The sequence below is a fragment of the Musca autumnalis genome, unplaced genomic scaffold, assembly GCF_047663935.1.
Source record: "Musca autumnalis isolate F117 unplaced genomic scaffold, ASM4766393v1 scaffold_1, whole genome shotgun sequence".
NCBI classification, from domain to species: Eukaryota; Metazoa; Arthropoda; class Insecta; order Diptera; family Muscidae; genus Musca; species Musca autumnalis.
The window spans coordinates 234008402-234030114 of record NW_027411644.1 but is presented as its reverse complement, the minus strand read 5'-3'; the positions used below and the strand labels follow the sequence as shown (position 1 = coordinate 234030114).

At 32.1% G+C, this 21713-nt stretch overlaps 1 protein-coding gene across 8 annotated transcripts in view; it reads right to left on the bottom strand.

Annotated features, from left to right (window-relative positions):
- LOC141389216 (cubilin) overlaps positions 1-21713 on the bottom strand; it is a 689676-nt gene that overhangs the window by 179028 nt on the left and 488935 nt on the right. Inside the window, exon 1 of one of the 8 annotated variants that reach the window (XM_073960438.1) lies at positions 20024-21092. The exons of 5 other annotated variants lie outside the window; for them this stretch is intronic. In XM_073960438.1, the coding sequence (XP_073816539.1) occupies positions 20024-20117 (94 nt within the window). In that variant the 5' untranslated portion in view covers positions 20118-21092. Of the gene's footprint in view, positions 1-20023; positions 21093-21713 lie in introns of those variants that run through there. 2 more of the 8 variants (XM_073960437.1, XM_073960439.1) reach the window with 2 other exon arrangements.

The following is a 21713-nucleotide window of genomic DNA, read 5'->3' as shown; positions in this document are numbered from 1 at the left end:
CCACTGAGAACCTCAAATGGCAAATTACAGCTAGTTCGTTTAAAAATTTTAGCTAAAATTCTCAAAATACCGAAAATCGGGAGGTACCGATATATGGGGGCTATTTCAAAACATGGACCTATGTTGACGATATTTGGTGGAGATGTTTCATGACCACTGAGAACCTCAAATGTAAAATTACAGCTAATTCGGTTAAAAATTGTGGCTATAATTCTCAAAATATCGAAAATCGGGAGGTACCGTTATATGGGGGCTATACCAAAACATGGACCTATGTTGACGATGTTTGGTGGAGGTATTTCATGACCACTGAGAACCTCAAATGTCAAATTGCAGATAGTTTGGTTAAAAATTGTGGCTAAAATTCTCAAAATACCGAAAATCGGAAGGTACCGTTATATGGGGACTATACCAAAACATGTACCTATGCGCATATCCCTTAGGATATAAGTTTGTTGATCACTAGGAACCCTAAGTGCTAAATTATAGGTAATTCGGTCTGTAAATGTGGCGAAGAACATCAAAATACCTCAAATCCGGGGGTACCGTTATATGGGGGCTATACCAAAGAGTGGACCGATATAGCCCACTTCGAACTTGGCCTGCCTATGTAAAAAAGACCCTCGGGTGCAAAATTTCAGCACTCTATCTCAATTATTGCGGACGCTAGAGTGATTACAACAGACGGACAGACGGACGGACAGAGGGACATGGCTAGATCGTCTTAGAATTTTATCCTGATCAAGAATATATATACTTTATAGGGTCGCAAATGATTAGTTCGATGTGTTACAAATGGTGGAGGGTATAAAAATATAAAATTCTAGCAAAGTGTCCGCTACTTCGTGTGCGCAAAGCATGAAAACATTGAGTTAGAAGAATGAAATGTTCTACCAAAAAATTCGCCAATCGATTTGACTGAAGACATGTCATTTCAAAACGAAGCTACAACAACGCCAAACAGAGATATAGAGCTATTTTCCAAATTATTATAGGGAAAACAATCAAAAACTTCATCGCGCGATATCTCAGAGAACTTGACCTATGACAACAATTTCCTTTTGGGTTCTTAGTATACTCACCAAGGGCTTTCATCTCCAAAAGAAATGGTACAATTATTAGTGCTTTTCGCATCCTTTTAGGACGAATTTCCAAAAACTCAGTCTTACCGACCACCTTCGACCCAAGACTAACCCCCACGTTAGTTATTAGTCGGTCAGCCACACAAATTACACCATTTTTAGTACATTTTAGTGCTTTTCACACCCTTCTAGGACGAATTTCCAAAAACCCAGCCTTATCAAGCACCTTCGCCCCAACACTAACCCTCACACAAAATTTCAGGTTTCTAGCTTCTGCCGTTTCGTCTGGGCCTTGATTATTGGTCGGTCAGACACACAAATTACACCATTTTTAGTATATTTTAGTGCTTTCCGCACCCTTTTAGGACGAATTTCCAAAAACCCAGCCTTATCGATCTGGCAATCATCATCACTCGACTCTTTTATATATGTATGTATACTAGCAAAGTACCTGCTACTTCGTATGCCGAAAGGATATACGAAACAAATAAAAAAATATAATATAGAACGGTGAAAATTGAAAAATTGTTTGTACTAATACCTATTTTAATTGGTATTTATTTTCATGTAAGTACTATTCGTACCACATAAGTCCGATTTTCCTTACGCCTAAACATCAAGAGCCAGCCATAATTGTTGAGATATTTTAATTGGGGTGCTCAGCGCCAAAACGGCTAAACCCACCAACCGCCATCCTCATTTCCTGCTCTATCTGTTCCCCCAAAACCATTTATAGTACCATTTAGTATTTTACACATAAATACGAACCTCCTCCTAATATTTGAAAATTCCCTTTACACAATAACAAATTGTACCAAATCCTGTACCATATAGTACAATTCGTATATTTATGGTACATATTTCCTAAATCTAACGTTATTACCCAACAACAGCAATCTTAATTCTAAATCTCACAAATCCAGGTCTATTCGTTAGTCCAATACAAAATTGTACCATGCATTCAACCATCTTCGTACCTATAAGACTACCAAATCCTAATTGTACCAAATTTAGTACTTTTTGTAAACATAAGTACGAATTTCCAAAACAAACTCCAACAGTAATCTCAATTTCAAATGCCAAGATTACAGCTCTAGCCGTTCGCTCAAATCCAAATTGTACCAAATTTGGTACTAAATGCACCCAAAATGTCCAAAACTACCTCAATCCTACACTTCAACAGGTATTTTAATTCCAAATTTGAGGATTGCAGCTGAAATCCAAATTGTACCAAATTTAGTACCTTTCGTACACATAAGTACAAATTTTCAAAACTACCTCAGTGATAAGTTCAAACAATAAGCTAAATTCCGAGTTTCAGGATTCCAGATATATCCGATCACTCAAATCCAAATTTGGTACCATTTAGTACTATTCGTATCCAAAGTACGAATTTCTAAACCTACCTCTATCAACACTCTAACATCAATTTTAATTCCGAATTTCACGATTCCAAATGTATCCTATCACTGAAATCTAAATTGTACCAAATATAGTACCATTTAGTACTTTCCCTACCCATAACTAAAAATGTCCAAAACTTTATCAATCCTGCACTCTAACAGTACTCCTTATTCCAAATCTCGGGATTCCAGCTATATCCGTTCATCCAAATCCAAATTGTACCAAATTTGGTACCATTTAGTACTATTCGTACCCATGAGTACGAATTTCCACAACTACCTCAATCCTACACGCCAACAGTAATCTTAATTCCAAATTTCGGGATTACAGCTGCATCCGATCACCGTAATCCAAATTATACCAAATTTGGTACCATTTAGTATTTTTTGTTCCCATAGGTCCGAATTTCCAAACCTATCTCTATCCAACACTCCAACAGTAATATTAATTTCGAATTTCAGGACTCCAAATGTATCCGATCACCCAAATCCAAATTGTACCAAATTTGGTACCATTTAGTACTTTTCGTAGCCATAAGTACGAATTTTCAAATGTATCCCAATCCTGCTCTATCCGATTTCTCAAAACCAAATTGTACAAGATTTGGTACCACTCAGTACTTTTTGTACCCACAAGTACGAATTTAGTACTTTTGGTTGTCATAAGTACGAATTTCCAAAAGTATCCCAATCCCACACTCCAATAGTAATCTTAATTCCAAATTTCACTATTCCAGCTCTATCCGATCACTTAAATTCATATTGTACCAAATTTGGTACCATTTAGTACTTTTCGTACCCAAAAGTACGAATTTCCAAAATACCTCTATCCTACACTCCGATAGTAATCCTAATTCTAAATTTCAGGATTCCAGCTCCATTCGTTCCCCCAAATCCAAATTGTACCTTATTTGGTACTATTTAGTACCTTTCGTACCCATATGTACGAATTTCGAAAACTACCTCCATATCTCAAACCTACACTCCAACAGTAATAGTAATTCCAAATTTCAGAATTCCAACTTTAACTTTAAATTTAAATTTGGGCGAACTAACCAAATTTAAATTGTACCAAATTTAGTACCATTTAGTACGATTCGTACACATTTTCAAAACCACCTCCTTATATCAACTCATCTTCTAAACCTTGATTTTCATTCCAAATTTCAAGATTTTAGCTCTATCCGTTTACGTAATACCAAATGGTACTAAATTTAGTAACTTTTAGTATTTTCGTACACTTATAGTTCGAATTTCCAAAAACCCCTTTGTACACCTAACTCTCCATCAGTGAACCTCATTCCAAATTTCAGAATTCTAGCTCTTCGCGTTTGCCTAATAAAAAGGTTACCATATTTAGTACCTTTTAGTACTTTTCGTACCGTTCTAGTTCGAATTTCCAAAAATCCAGCCTTATCTGGCACATTCGGACCAAGAGTGACCCTCACCTAAAATTTCTAGATTCTAGCTTTAGCCATTTAGTCTGGGCGTTGATTATCAGTCAGTGAGTCAGTCTGTCAGTCAACATTACTCAACTCTTTTATAAGTATAGATAGATAGATAGATAGATAGATAGATAGATAGATTGAAGCCATAAAGCTGAGGTTATTATGAAAATCTTCTAACGCCTTTGAACATCAATACAAACATCAAAAGATTTCACAATCCGAAATCATGAACTTTGTGCAGCAACAAAAGAAACAAAATAAGCAATTTATAAAACTACAACATGAAAATGCAATTTTCAACTTTGTTTACAGAATTCTCGGCTCATAGAAAAACATGAAAATCCTCTAAAATCCTTAACTCCACCCAACAATATTAGGTTACCTTTTCATAAGGTGATGTGATCAACATGCAAAGTGACTGACTGAACTTCGTTTAGATGCTAACTTTGCACTTAGAATGTTTGATGTAGTTGTTGTTGGGTAAATAAAATGTCAGAAAACCATTAAAGGTGGAGGTGTACATGTGTGTGTATACATATGTACATACACATGTATTATGGGAATTATTATGCAAACAGGATACAAAAAAAAAACAAATTTATGATTTCATGTCAGTTCATTTGTTTGTCCTGTCCTCAGTTTGTTCCTCTACTTCATATTCTCCCCCTATCTATGGTTTGTGTTGTGAATCTCTATGACCAAGTTAATGGAGGGAAAAAGAAATTTGCAAAAAACATGAAAATATACAGCACGTCAGAATAACAATTCACTGTAATTTCATTTATTTCAATTCATTCCAGGATACAATAATCCTGACAGAAGAGAGCACTTGCTGACGTTATACTGCTCTACCATCGCCATCACCATCATCGTCAACACCAACGCTCCAACGTCATCTGTCGGATAAGAAAAAAAAACGTGTATTCCTAAAAAGTCCTTGACTTAAGTGAAGTTTATTATTATGTTTGTCGACTGTAGGTATTTGTGTTGGCAAAAAAAAAAAAAGAAAATAACGAAACATTGATTGTTGTAGATTGAGGCTGGTGGTGTAGGAAGATAAAACAATTTACCTATATTGATAGCGTTGTATATTGTGGCTCTGACAAAGAACATGAAAGCCCCTCTCTTATATTCATCTTCTATTTTGCTGACATTTACATTTTTGTATATTAAAATTTATGCATATCTGGATAAGCTGCAGAAGAATAATAGCAGGAAAAGTTTTGCATACAAAGGACAAAATGGAGTTTAGAAAAATTCTAAGCGATTTAATGGGCAATGTAAAGTTTTCCTCATAAATTATGTAGAATCTCAATGGCTGTGGTAGAATGTGTTTTTATAAACATTGAAGCGCTTTCTGGACTGTTGTCTGTCTTGTTGGCAAAGTTCGAATAATGAGTTTCCTTGCTTCTAGCTTACGCAGGTTGGTAGGTGTGAATCTTTACAGTCAGAAGGATATTTTCCTAATAAATTGTTAAAATAATTTTATTTTGAAAAGTAAATAATATGTTTTGAAAAATTGGTCGGAGTACGGTTATTTCCAAAGTTAGATTACCAACCACCACCAAAATCGGCATTTAAGATTTTTTGAAGCAGCGTTACGTCAACTATATGTTTTAATATCTGTGAGATTATTTTACACAGATATGGAGGTTATACTATTTGACATTTTCAAAATGTATATTATAGTTTTTGTTGTTGTTGGTCTTACCTGTCATAAGACAAAAGGATATTAAAATTTACATTTCTTACCTGAAAATAGAATAAAAAAATGGAAAGGTGTTATTTATAATGATTTTAGTGGGTAATAAGTAACACAAGTTATGTGTAAATACGATTATTTTAGTTATGACTATTAGTCGTATGTACATTTAAACAACTTAAAAGTACTATATATGGGATTTCTGAGTGAAATCGGATACTTTATCAAAAAGTGGTTTTAGATTTCCTTTATTTTTGAGCTGTGGTGATGCTGCTCTTCAGCAAAACATTTTAGTATATTTTGACATTGTTTTGATTGACGAAAGTCGAATTCTATAAAAAACAAGTAAAAAAGTATCAGTCGGCTTTGCCGACAGAGATATACCCTCAGCCTGTGCAAATTGAAACACTTTTTCACAAAAAACTTATGTATTTAGGGGGTTTCAAAATTTTAGTCGTATGAACCGACAAAAATGTTGACTAGGATTAAAGTTCAAAAATTTTGCGGAAAACGTACTTAAAGGAATGGACCGACATAGACCATGGCGGTGCCATAGGGGGTTTTTACACCTTTCGGGCTGTTTTCTCAAGAAGTATGGACTTGCCCCTGAAACAACTTTTACCATCGTAATTGAGACAGCGAATGTAAGTTGCTTCAACAAAAATCAAAGTGATTCAATAGCAGGTCTTAAAGTGAACTTATCCAACATTTTGTGTGGGAGGTAAGGGATGTAGTGGACAAATATAGTCCATATTCGAACCTGATCTATATCTGGTAGATAGAATGTGTAAAGTATGGACCAAATCGGTCACTCCCATCAAGAGTTATCGTGCGCACAATTTTTCCGAATATTTTTGAACTTTTGTGGTGTAGGTACCTGAAGGAGTGGACCGATATGGCTTATCTTCGAACTTAAAGTAAGTTAGAAAACAATATTACGAAGGCCAAATTTTGGTCGGAATCGGCATTTCCGTTCGAGAATTATATTTCGCTTCCACCCATAAACATGGTGTCATAGGGTTTGTTTTTCAACTTTCAGTTTTTTTTTCAGGAAGTATGGACTTGCCCCTGAGGAAACTTCTACCTTCGTATAGGGGACAGTGAATACAAGATGTTACAACAAAAACCAAGGCGATTCGAGAGCAGGTCCTAAGCTGAACTTTTCCGAAATTTTGTGTAGGAGGTACTCGAAGGAGTTTACCGATTGAGTCCATATTGGAACCTCATCTAAGTCTGGTAGAAATTTCATAATGTGCAAAGTATGGACCAAATCGGTTACTTCCTTCAAGAGTTATCGTACGCACAAATTTTCCGAACATTTTCGAACTTTTGTGGGGAGGTACCGGAAGGAGTGGACCGATATAATCCATCTTTGAACTTGAACTTAGTTTGGACAAAATATTACGAAAGCCAAATTTTGGACCGAATCGGCAGATCCGTTCGATAGTTATATTGCGCTCCAACCATTACACACGGTATCAGAGGGTTTTTTGTAACTTTCAGTCTATTGTCTCAGGAAGTATGGACTTGCCCCTAATGAAACTTACAGCGTCATATAGAGGACAGCGACTACAACTTGCGTAAACAAAAATCCAAGCAATTCGAGACCATGTCCTAAACTGAACTTTTCCGAAATTTTGTGTGGGAGGTACCCGAAGGAGTGGACCGATTGAGTCCATATTGGAACCTCATCTAAGTTTGGTAGAAATTACACGATGTGCAAAGTATGGACCAAATCGGTTATTCCCTACAAGAGTTATCGTGCGCACAAGTTTTGCGACAATTTTTGAACATTTGTGGGGGAGGTACCTGAAGGAGTGGACCTATATGGCCCATCTTCGAACTTAAATCGAATCTGGACAAAATATTTCGATACGCAAAATTTGAACCGAATCGATTGATCCGTTCGAGAGTTATCGTGCGCACCAGCCAGCCAGACAGACCGACAGACAGACAGACGGACGGACATTGCTAGATCTACTCAAAATTGTCTGAAACGGATATCGTACAAACATACTTGGGGTCTAAAACCATTATTTCTATGAGGCACATTTTTGGTCGTATCAAAGTGTAAATACCCTCTTTAGCCTAAAGGCTGAGGGTATAACAAGTAAAAAAGTATCAGTCGGCTTTGCCGACAGAGATATACCCTCAGCCTGTGCAAATTGAAACACTTTTTCACAAAAAACTTATGTATTTAGGGGGTTTCAAAATTTTAGTCGTATGAACCGACAAAAATGTTGATTAGGATTAAAGTTCAAAAATTTTGCGGAAAACGTACTTAAAGGAATGGACCGACATAGACCATGGGGGTGCCATAGGGGGTTTTTACACCTTTCGGGCTGTTTTCTCAAGAAGTATGGACTTGCCCCTGAAACAACTTTTACCATCGTAATTGAGGCAGCGAATGTAAGTTTCTTCAACAAAAATCCAAGTGATTCAATAGCAGGTCTTAAAGTGAACTTATCCAAAATTTTGGGTGGGAGGTACGGGAAGTAGTGGACAAATATAGTCCATATTCGAACCTGATCTATATCTGGTAGATGTTATTAGAATGTGTAAAGTATGGACCAAATCGGTCACTCCCATCAAGAGTTATTGTGCGCACAATTTTTCCGAAAATTTTGAACTTTTGTGGGGTAGGTACCTGAAGGAGTGGACCGATATGGCTTATCTTCGAACTTAAAGTAAGTTAGGAAACAATATTACGAAGGCCAAATTTTGGCCGGAATCGGCATTTCCGTTCGAGAATTATATTTCGCTTCCACCCATAAACATGGTGTCATAGGATTCGAGAGCAGGTCCTAAACTGAACTTTTCCGAAATTTTGTGTGGGAGGTACTCGAATGAGTTTACCGATTGAGTCCATATTGGATCCTCGTCTAAGTCTGGTAGAAATTACACGATGTGCAAAGTATGGACCAAATCGGTTACCCCCTTCAAGAGTTATCGTACGCACAAATTTTCCGAACATTTTCGAACTTTTGTGGGGGAGGTACCGGAAGGAGTGGACCGATATAATCCATCTTTGAACTTGAACTAAGTGTGGACAAAATATTACGAAAGCCAATTTTTAGACCGAATCGGCAGATCCGTTCGAGAGTTATCTTGCGCTCCAACCACCACACACGGTGTCATAGGGTTTTCTGTAACTTTCAGGCTATTTTCTCAGGAAGTATGGACTTGCCCCTAATGAAACTTACAGCTTCGTATAGAGGACAGCGAATATAACTGGCGTAAACAAAAATCAAAGCGATTCAAGACCAGGGCCCTATTCCACGAAACAACTTATCAACTTTTCATTTTGCACTTATCAATATTTTTGACAATTCTCAAAGTTAAGTGTTCCACAGAACCATTATTTTTTGATAAGTGATAAGTTGCTAATTATAAAGTGAGTTTGCTTACTTTTCAAAAAAATGTAGCTCTTTTTTTGGTTTCTGTTCCACAAACGTTATTTCTGCTAAGTGAAATGTTGTAACGGCAAAGCGTATTTTGCTAAGATTTTGCAAAAAAATTTGCTCTTTCGTTCCACAGAAAACTCTGCATTTTGATTTTGCAGATCAAATTTTGATAAGTTTGCCTTAAATTTGCGAGGTAAACGTTCTCTTTGCCAATGTACATTGTTAAAGCGAGATTTTGTTCGGAAATAGTGAAAACACGGTTATGACAAGAAATTGTAAAGATTTTTCCGAACTTCTACCCTCTGAATCAACCATCCTACTTCGAACTCTCACTATCCGAAATTCCACCCTACGAACAACCCCATCCCTAACATCCACCCTGCGAACAACCTCACAAATCGATGTTTCTCGATTTTACATTTAGACTAAAGTCTGTTTGAGAGACTATTTTTATTTATTACTATACCCTCCACCCTAATATGGAGGGTATATTAGGTTTGCCATTTCATTTGTAACTCATCGAAATAATCATTTGCGACCCTATAAGGTATATACATATATTTTTGATCAGCGTAAAATTCTAAGTTGATTGAACCACATCCGTCCGTCAGTCTGTTGTAATCACGCTATCTTCAGAACGAGTTGAGATAGGGGGATGAAATGCTGTTCACACGTGTCTTAAATCAAGTTGGAAGTTGAGCTTTGTTATAGCCCCCATATAGCAGTACCGTCCGATTTCAGCTATTTTAAGGTTTTTAGATACATTTCTAGAACGAATTAGCTATAATTTGGCAAGTAACTTCTCCACTTTGTGGAGAAAGAAAACTAATTACTCCATGTCGAACATAACGCTTTTTACTTGTGTTATTTCGCTTAATTTTATTGTATTTTATTTTTTTATTTGTATTTCCCTCATTTTATTTTAGATTATTTTATTTCACTTAATTTTATTTTGTTTATTTTACTTTACTTTACTTTATTTTATTTATTTTTTAACTTTATTTTATTTCAATTTACTTTACTTTATTTCACTTAATTTTATTTTATATCACTTCATTTTATATTGCTTTATTTTTATTTATTTTTTATTTTATTCCATTTTATTTTTTATTTTATTTTACTTCATTTGATTTATTTTGATCTTATTTTAATTTATTTCATTTAATTATTATTTAATCTTTATTAAAATTATTTTATTTTATTTTTATTGCGTATTAATTTATTTTGTTTTATTTCATTTTATTTCATTTTATTTTATTTTATTTTATTTTATTTTAATTTATTTTATTTTATTTTATTTTATTTTATTTTATTTTATTTTATTTTATTTTATTTTATTTTATTTTATTTTATTTTATTTTATTTTATTTTATTTTATTTTATTTTATTTTATTTTATTTCAGTTTAATTTATTTAATTTTATTTTATTTTATTTACTTTTTATAATATCAGTTTCTTTTCATTTTTTCGCTAGTCTCAATTTTACATGTGTTATTTATTATTGCCAAGTAAAAAATAATGCAAAGATGATAAAACGTTCTATGGAACAAATATCATTCACACTTTGCAAGAGAACTGAGAGACTTACCAATATGGCGGAAAAATTGAGCAAGAGAGCACAACAACTGTGCTAAAAGAACAGTGATAGACAAATTTGCTAAGTGCAAGGGAAATTGAAAAGTAATTTTGTGGAACAAAATAAGGTTATCACTTTTCAAAATAACTAGTTTTTGATAAGTGCAAAATGAAAAGCGATAAGTTGTTTCGTGGAATAGGGCCCAGGTCCTAAACTGAACTTTTCCGAAATTTTGTGTGGGAGGTACCCGAAGGAGTGGACCGATTGAGTCCATATTGGAACCTCATCTAAGTATGGTAGAAATTACACGATGTGCAAAGTATGGACCAAATCGGTTATTCCCTACAAGAGTTATCGTGCGCACAAGTTTTGCGACAATTTTTGAACATTTGGCCATCTTCGAACTTAAATCGAATCTGGACAAAATATTTCGATACCCAAAATTTGAACCGAATCGATTGATCCGTTCGAGAGTTATCGTGCGCACAAGCCTGCCAGACAGACATACAGACGGACGGACATTGCTAGATCTACTCAAAATTGTCTGAAACGGATATCTTACAAACATACTTCGGGTCTAAAACCATTATTTCGATGAGGCACATTTTTGGTCGTATCAAAGTGTAAATACCCTCTTTAGCCTAAAGGCTGATGGTATAAAAAACTTTATTAAAGCAACATTAATTTATTAGTGGGAAAAATTGGCAATGTTTACCAAGGGGTAAGGCAGGGAAGACTAAGTTTCCCATCTCGCCACAGATTCTCATCAGTTCCCTTATTTCTTGTTTTTTAACAAGAAACTTTTTATACCCAAGTGTCATATAGGATACAAGCTAAGAATTTTTTTTCCAAAATTATAGTTTTATATTATAGACTTTTACAAAATTGTCCAACTTTATCTGAAATTCTCCCACCGGGAATATCTTCAGCAAAAGGTTCTGAATCAACCACATAATTACTTTTAAATATTATATCACGAAAATTCACCCAAGCCCACTGTGCAATTTTTTATACCCTCAGCATTTATGCTAACGAGGGTATATATACTTTCATACGGGCAAAATGTGCCTCATCGAAATAATGGTTATAGACCCCAAGTATGTTTGGGCGAAATCCGTTTCAGATAATTTGGAGTCGATTTAGCAATGTCCGTCCGTCTGTCTGGCTGGTGCGCACGATAACTCTCGAACGGATCAACCGATTCGAAATAAATTTTGGGTATTTTTGCCTAAACTTAGTTTAAGTTCGAAGATGGGTTATATCGGTCCACTCCTTCCGGTATCTCCTCCACAAAAGTTCAAAAATTTTCGGAAAAATTGTTCGTATGATAACTCTTGAAGGGAGTGACCGATTTGGTCCATACTTTACACATGCTAATATGTCTACCAGATATAGATCAGGTTTGAATATGAACTATATTTGTCCACTACTTCGGGTAGCTCCCACACAAAATTTCTGATAAATTCACTTTAAGACCCGCTCTCGAATAGAGTTGGCAAACCATCGATATTCCCAACATTAGATATTTTCGATATAATATTTTAAAATATCGATTGCTATCGATATTATCGTTAAGTTGTCATCGCCATTAATTTGGAGATGAAAATGGCGGAAATGTCAATGATTTTCTTGAAATTATGCAAAAGTTGTTCACAGAAATGTAAAGGAGGATAAACAACTGCTTTTATTTTATAAAAAAAAATACATTTTATTTCAATGGATTTCAGGTTAGGGGTTTTTATTCCGATAATTTCGATAGGCAAAACCATCTATCGATATTGAATTTTTAAATAATAATCGATATTATCGATAGTTTCATCGATTTTTTGCCAGCTCTACTCTCGAATCACTTTGTTTTCTGTTGAAGCAACTTGCATACGCTGCCTCCTTTACGTCGGCATGAGTTTTTTCAGAGGAAAGTCCATACTTCTTGAGAAAACCTATGACACCGTGTGTAGTGGTTGGAGCGCAAGATAACTCTCGAACGGTTCAACCGTTTTGGTCCAAAATTTGGTCTTCGTCGTATTTTGTCCAAAGTTAGTTTCAGTTCGAAGATGGGCAATATCGGTATTTCCCCCAATATTTAGAAAATGTCACTAAAATGGTATGTACTATATATTTTCAACTGGGCAACCAATTTGGTCCAAACTTTTGATCTCCTAATATTTTGGCCAAATTTAGTTTAGCTTCTAAAATGGTCCATATCGCTCCTCTCCTTAGGGTACCTTCCCCCAGGTCAACATTTATGTCTAAGTGCAGTTTAGGGTCTGGTCGAAGTTCCTTTGGAAATGTATACATGCTTCCTGACATGACTAGTGGGCACGACAATAGACTATGTCGGTCCATTTCTTTTGGTACCCCCTCCGCAACACTTTTGAACTTTAATCCTAATCCACATTTTAGACGTTTCATACGCCCATAATTTTGAAAACCCCCTAAATACATACGTTTTTTTGGGAAAAAAGTGTTTCAATTTATATAGGCTGAGGGTATATCTATGTCGGGAAAGCTGACTGATACTTTTTTACTTGTTTAAATTAAAAATTTGGTTTAAATTAAACTTAGTAGTTAATTTAATTTTTTTTTAAATTTAAAAATTTGATTTTGAATATTAAATTAAAATTGTTCCTATTTTTTATTACATAGTAGATAAAACAACAAAAAATACAAAAAACAATTCTTAAAAATAGACCATTAATAATAATTAATTAATTAATATTAATAATTAATTTGAATTTTTTAAAATTTAAAATTTGATTTTAAATATTAAATAAAAATTTTTCCTATTTTTTTTAAATAGCTGATAAATCAACAAAAAATACAAAGAAAGATTTCATAAAATTGAACCAATATTAATAATAAATTAATAAATGTTAATAATTAATTTAAATTTTTTAAAATGTAAAATTTGATTTTAAATATTAAATTAAAAATTGTCCTATTTTTTATTAAATAGCTAAAACAAAAAAAAAAAAAATAAAAACAAGTAAAAAGTCGTTAAGTTCGGCCGGGCCGAACTTTTTATACCCTCCACCATAAAATAGTCTTAATTAAAATGGAATAATTAGGGTCCTTTCACAATTTTAGGTGTAACAACTTTTCGACAATGGATAGACTCCTACTGCCTCCCACTATTGCTTAAATTACACTGTGAACACAAATGTTGGGGCAGAGATAATTCCTTTTGGAGATGAAAGCCCTTGGTGTGTGTATATTAAAAACCCCCAAGGACAGATCCGCCGTGAGTCGAACTTCCGCGTTATGGCGTGATAACGTTTTTGCAAGAGACCCTGTAAGCCATCATGAATTAGCATTATATCTTTGTTTGTTGTTTTTGTAGAGCACTTAAGCAACAGTGAACAAAGATATAACGCTAATTCCTGATGGCCCACAGGGTCTCTAACAAAAATTTCATCACGCCATAACGCGGAAGTTCGACACACGACGGATCTGTCCTTCGGGGTTCATAATATACTCATCAAGTCCATTCTTCCCTAAGAGGAATTTTCCGTGCCCCAGACTTTTACCTCCATTTTGTTGCACAGTGTTATCTAATCTAATATTAAAAAATGTGTTCAGCTTGGTGAAAGGTACCACCTACGGGGCTATATCAACGAGTCAACCTATCTTTAAATTTGTTGGCGGAAAAGTTTTATAGCAGCAGGGAACTTTAAGAGTCAAATTGAGGATAGTTTCATCAAAACAATTTAGACCCTAAAAAATGGACCCATGTTGACGAATTTTAGTCAAGAAATTTTGTGACAACTGAAAATTCCCGAAAATCGGGAGGTACAGTTATATGGGGGGATATACCAAAACATGGACCTATATTGACGATTATTTTTGAATAGACAAAATTGTAGCTAAAATACCGATCATTACAGCTAGTTCGTTTAAAAATTGCAGCTAAAATTCTCAAAATACAGAAAATCGGGAGATACCGTTATATGGGGCTATACCAAAACATGGACCTATGTTGACGATGTTTCGTTGGAGATGTTTTATGACCACTGAGAACTTCAAATGTCAAATTGCAGATAGTTCGGTTACAAATTGTGGCTAAAATTCTCAAAATACCGAAAATCGGGAGGTACCGTTATATGGGGACTATACCAAAACATGGACCTATGCCCATATCATTTGGGAAATAAATTTGTTGATCACTAGGAACTCTAAGTGCCAAATTATAGCTAATTCGGTCTGCAAATGTGGCGAAGAACGTCCAAATACCTCAAATCCGGAGGTACCGTTATATGGGGGCTATACCAAAACATGGACCTTTGTTGACGATGTTCAGTGGAGATATTTCGTGACCACTGAGAACCTCAAATGGCAAATTACAGCTAGTTCGGTTAAAAATTGTAGCTAAAATTCTCAAAATACCGAAAATCGGGATGTACCGATATATGGGGGCTATACCAAAACATGGACCTATGTTGACGATGTTTCGTGGAGAAGTTTCATGACCACTGAGAACCTCAAATGTCAAATTGCAGATAGTTCGGTTAAAAATTGTGGCTAAAATTCTCAAAATACCGAAAATCGGGAGGTACCGTTATATGGGGACTATACCAAAACATGGACCTATGCCCATATCATTTGGGAAATAAATTTGTTGATCAGTAGGAACTCTAAGTGCCAAATTATAGCTAATTCGGTCTGCAAATGTGGCGAAGAACGTCCAAATACCTCAAATCCGGAGGTACCGTTATATGGGGGCTATACCAAAACATGGACCTATGTTGACGATGTTTCGTGGAGAAGTTTCATGACCACTGAGAACCTTAAATGTCAAATTGCAGATAGTTCGGTTAAAAATTGTGGCTAAAATTCTCAAAATACCGAAAATCGGGAGGTACCGTTATATGGGGACTATACCAAAACATGGACCTATGCCCATATCCTTTGGGATATAAGTTTGTTGATCACTAGGAACCCTAAGTGCCAAATTATAGCTAATTCGGTCTGCAAATGTGGCGAAGAAGGTCAAAATACCTCAAATCCGGAGGTACCGTTATATGGGGGGTATACCAAAGAGTGGACCGATATGGCCCATCTTCGAACTTGACCTGCCTATGGAAAAAAGACCCTCGGGTGCAAAATTTCAGCACTCTATCTCAATTATTGCGGACGCTAGAGTGATTACAACAGACGGACAGAATTTTATCATAGAATTTTATCCTGATCAAGAATATATATACTTTATAGGGTCGCAAATGATTAGTTCGATGTGTTACAAACGGAATGACAAACTTAATATACCCTCCATACTATGGTGGAGGGTATAAAAATAATTAAAATTGGAACAATATTAATGATTAATTTATTAATTAATTAATTAGTATTAATAATTAATTTAAGTTGTTTAAAATTTAAAATTTGAGTTTAAATATTAAATTAAAAATGTGCCTATTTTTTATTAAATAGCTGATAAAACAAAAATCTTAAAATTGGAACAATATTAATAATTAATTTATTAATATTAATAATTAATTTAAATCTTTCAAAATTTAAAATTTGATTTTAAATTAAATTTTTTCCTATTTTTTATTAAATAACAGATAAAACAAAAAAAAATCTTAAAATTTAAACAATATTAATAATTAATTAATATTAATAATTAATTTAAATTTTTTAAAATTTAAAATTTGATTTTAAATATAAAAAAAAACAAAAAATCCAAAAAATATTTCTTAAAATTGGACAAATATTAATAATTCATCAATATTAATATTTAATATAAATATTTTAAAATTTAAAATATGTATTTATATTAAATATTAAATTAAAATGTTTCCTATTTTTTATTAAATAGCTGATAAAACAAAAAAAAAAAAATCTTAAAATTGAACCAATATTAATAATTAATTAATATTAATAATTAATATAAATTTTTTAAAATTTAAAATTTGATTTTATTTATTTATTCATTTATTCAGTCTATGGAAATACAATCCTTACAGACTAGAAATTATTACAGTAATATAAATCTAAACATTCTTTAAATTTATCAAAAGCAAATGTATTTTAAATATTAAATTAAAATTTTTCCTATTTCCTGATAAAAAATCCAAAAAATAGTTCTGAAAATTGGATCAATATTAACAATTAATAAATATTAATATTTAATATAAATATTTTAAAATTTAAAATATTTATATTAAATTAAAATTTTTACTATTTTTTATTAAATAGCTGATAAAACAAAAAATTTTAAAATTTGAACAGTATTAATAATTAATTACTACTTACTTACTTAATTTTAAATATTAAATTAAAATTTTTCCTATTTTTCATTAAATAGGTGATAAAAAAATACGAAAAATTTCTTAAAATTGGACCATTATTAATTATTGTTAATATTAATAATTAAATCATTTTTTTGAATTTTAAAATTTGATTTTAAATATTAAATTAAAAATTTTTCTATTTTTTATTAAATAACTGATAAAACAACAAAAAAATACAAAAAATCTTAAAATTGGAACAATATTAATAATTAATTAATATTTATAATTAGTTTAAAATTTTTAAAATTTAAAATTTGATTTTAAATATTAAATTAAAAGTTTTCCTATTTTTTATTAAATAGCTGATAAAACAACAAAGAATAAAAATATTTCTTAAAATTGGACCAATATTAACACGTTCGCGGACGTGAATGCTATAGCATTCATTTGCAAAGTCAATTTTTTGTCATTTACTTCTATACAATCGTACGTTTTTGCGATTAAAGTACATAGTACTATTAATTTTATCAATATCCATAATATAATAAATAAAAACTTGTAATAGGACTAATAATTATTTAATAAATACAAAAAAACTAACTTCTGGAAAAATTGGGTGTCCGCGAACGTGTTAATAATTAATTAAAATTTTTTTAAAATTTAAAATTTTATTTTAAATATTAAATTAAAATGTTTCCGATTTTTTTATTAAATAGCTGATAAAACAACCAAAAATACAAAAAAAGGCTTCTTATATTGGGCCAATAATAATAATTAATTAATAATTAATTTAAATTTTTTAAAATTTAAAATTTGATTTTAAATATTAAATTAGAATCGTTCCAATTTTTTTATTAAATAGCTGATAAAACAACAAAAAATACAAAAAAAATCTTAAAATTGGAACAATATTATAATTAGTTAATTAATATTAATAATTAATTTAATTTTTTTAAATTTGATTTTAAATATTAAATTAAAATTTGTCCTATTTTTTATTAAATAGCTGATAAAGCAATTAAAAATACAAAAACGATTTCTTTAAATTGGACCAATATTAATAACACTGTGCTACAGTGAAAATTTGCAGGGATTCTAGTGCATAAATTCGGTTTTGTGGGAGTCCACAGAAGACGGAAATACCTTTGGTTTCTTTGGTTCACTTCGGTTTTTCATTTTATAACGGTAAATGTAGTGAAAAATGGGCTGTCTTGGATTTTCAACTTTAAACGGACATTACTTCTTTTTTCCACAACCGATTTCCACACACTGTTTTTCATTATGAAGGGGAGAGTAGAGACTTTCGAACAAGCCATAGATTTTTAAAATCTGTTAACAAATGGCTAAGTAATAGTGGTTTAAGTGTGACAAAAACGCATCAAAAAACAGTAAAATGTTTTTCCTTGTGCTCTAGGCTACGTAAATGACACCTAACAGTACAATTATTTACAGTTAGCAAATATGAAATTTAGTTGGCTTTCCAAAATGGGAAAAACCAACAAAATCCATTGAAAAATGAATGCGTTATGTTATTTATTGTGTTTCAACTTTTTGGTTTTTTTTTCATATTTTCCTTTATAAAACATTGATACCTTGTGCGTAATTGTTAAGCAGGATAATAACAATTAGAATCATACATGCTAAGATACCCATCTTTTATAAAGGAAAATATGAAAAAAAAACCAAAAAGTTGAAACACAAAAAATGACATAACGCATTCATTTTTCAATGGATTTTGTTGGTGTTTCCCATTTTGGAAAGCCAACTAAATTTCCTACTTGCTAACAGTAAATAATAGTACTGTTAGGTGTCGTTTACGCAGCCTAGAGCACAAGGAAAAACATTTTACTGTTTTTTGATGCGTTTTTGTCACACTTAAACCACTATTACTTAGCCATTTGTTAACAGATTTTAAAAATCTATGGCTTGTTCGAAAGTCTCTACTCTCCCCTTCATAATGAAAAACAGTGTGTGGAAATCGGTTGTGGAAAAAAGAAGTAATGTCCGTTTAAAGTTGAAAATCCAAGACAGCCCATTTTTCACTACATTTACCGTTATAAAATGAAAAACCGAAGTGACCCAAAGAAACCAAAGGTATTTTCGTCTTCTGTGGACTCCCACAAAACCGAATTGGTGCACCAGAAATACTGCAAAAAAATTTTGTCCACTTTTGTATCACAGTGTAATTAATTAATATTAATAACTAATTTAATTTTTTTAAAATTTTCCAATTTTGTTTTAAATGAAAAAAAGAAATACAAAGAAAAAAGAAAGAGTGGACCAATATTAAAGAAGTTATGAATTTTCTTTGCATATACTTTTTACAGAATTCGACTTCTTTAAGGCGCAATATCTGTGGAACTGTTAGCCAAAAAATTTGAAAATATATTAAAATATTTTGCTGATAAGCAGCATCACCACAGCATGAATAAAGGAAATCAAAAACCACTTTTTGCAAAAGTGTTCGATTTCACTCAGAAATCCCCATATGTATTATACCAATTTTCATATTTTACTGATGTTCAGGTTAATCAGTATCCCATGTCAGTATTTTCTCAACTCAATCTGTTAGATAAGCATTCGTTCTGTGCAATGTGCACTGTCACGTATGAGTTATTGGCATAGAAAATGTAATCATACGCATGAGAGGACTTGGTTATGCATTAGCATTTTATAAAAATAATGATTGACATTTAAAGGGTGGAGCGAGCGAACACGATTCCAGATTATATGTGAATGGGGATTTTAAAGATTTTTTTTTTGGCGTAGATTTCAATTTTGTGTGGAATGTATAAACACACAAAATATTACCCTATGTGAATGTGACAAAGAGTTCTTGGTAGTTTCCAGGTAGCCTATCATATAACTCACAAAATCAATCACCCGCTAAGGATGGATTTTGAATCTTTAGGACCACGATCAAGGCAAGTATTAAGAATATAACGTTATTATAGGGACCACAAAAACTATCCAGCCGAATTTAGTTATTTTATTATATAATATTATGAAGTTGCTACAAATTTGATTGTTTATTTTAATGAAATATATTTGCATGTAGTCGTTATTGCTAAGAGGATAAGAGAGTGTGGAAATATTTCCACACAATACCTTTAGTGAGGGGGACGTATAAGTGATATTATCAATTTTAAGTAATAATCATACGCATACCAGCACTTACCTTTATAGTTCGAGTATGTAGTTGTAAACATTGTTGATTGCTTGTTTATATTTGATACAAAAAACAGTTGTTGAATATTTTTGAAATATCTCATAAAAACGAAATGTTGGTTAATGTACTGAGTGTGTGCGTATATTTCACAATTATGTTATTTTCCAATAAATTGCAAATGTTTTTGTATAATATAACTTAAATCAGAGCACATACGTTCAACAATAAAATTTAAATAGTACTATATAACACATTGATACACACATACGTACATGTGGATATTATAGATTTCTGTTTTTTTAATTAAAACCACATTCCATATATAAATTGTTGTTGTTAAACTCTTTTGTTTTTTATGCTGCCGTTTTCTGTTGTCAGTTTTTTATTGAGTTTTTTTGTTGAATTTTTTTTGTATAAACAAAGAGGAGGATTATATTGGAAACATCAGTGTGTTTTTTTAATTATTTTAATTACACTTAATTAGTTTATAAATAAATATGTTTATAAACAACGTTTTTTGTTTGTTTGTATACGTATAAACTTATTGAAGATTATTGTTTTTTTTTCAATTTTATTCTTGTTATGTTTTTTGTGTTTTTTTTTGTTTTAATTGCCAGATATGAGCATTATTATTTGTTGTATTAAATGGATTGTTCAATATACAGTCAATTAGAGATATTTAAGATATTTAAGGGGTCAATTGTTAACACACATGTTGGTATATAAATATAAGTATATTTGTATTTGTTTGCTTGATATTTGAATATTATTACATATTTTCACATTTAAAAAAGTTAACAACATAACAGGGGATATAGTAGTTCACTATTCACTATTTTTTATGATTAAGAGGAAGTTGTTTTTTATTTAGTTTAGATATTGTGTTTTTTTCTCCTTCTTTTTTCACACTTAAATCACATAAAAATTGTATTTTGTAAAAAATAATTATGTTTTTTGTTTATATTTAATTTTGTTTGTTGTTGTATTTTCAATTGTTATCCAAAATGTATTTTTTATTTTGTTTGTTGTTTTCTGTGTATTGCTCTTGATGTCGTTTTCTTGTTGTTTGTTTGCTCCACACAAACTGCTGATATAGTGTTCCAAATGTTTAGATTTTCTCCCGGCTAATGATGTTTGACAGTTTTACACACGATTTATAACTTAGTTTTTAGAATTGTTTATCGAAGGAATTGTCTTTAATTCACTTTTTTTTTTGTAATATTGCATGGAAATTTTGTTATTTTCTCTCCAATTATGATAATTTTTTATGTATCAACTGCTGGTGACCATTAATGCTGAGATCGTGAAGTAGAGTGTGTCCGTAGACCAGTCCAGCACACAGAGATAGGCTTCTTGTTATTGTATGCCCGAGCCTGGGCTTCTGCTCACACACAACAACAACAAACGTATGTTTCTCTTTACTTGATTTTGTGACATGCTGAGAGCTTAAATGAGATTAATGCCGCCGTATATCGTCGTATCGTTGCGGTGAGCCATTTGTAATTATGAAATGATTGTTGATCCAGTTCGATGATATTGAAATGCAAGTATGAACACGTAGACTTCTGTTGAAAACTATGAAAGGTCTCTTTTGGGGAATTTTTGATGATATCAAAATGAAGTGTTTCAATATTGACATTGATTATGGGATGTGCTTTCGATTTTGAGATGATTCTCAATATAGTGGGTGGCTCCGGAT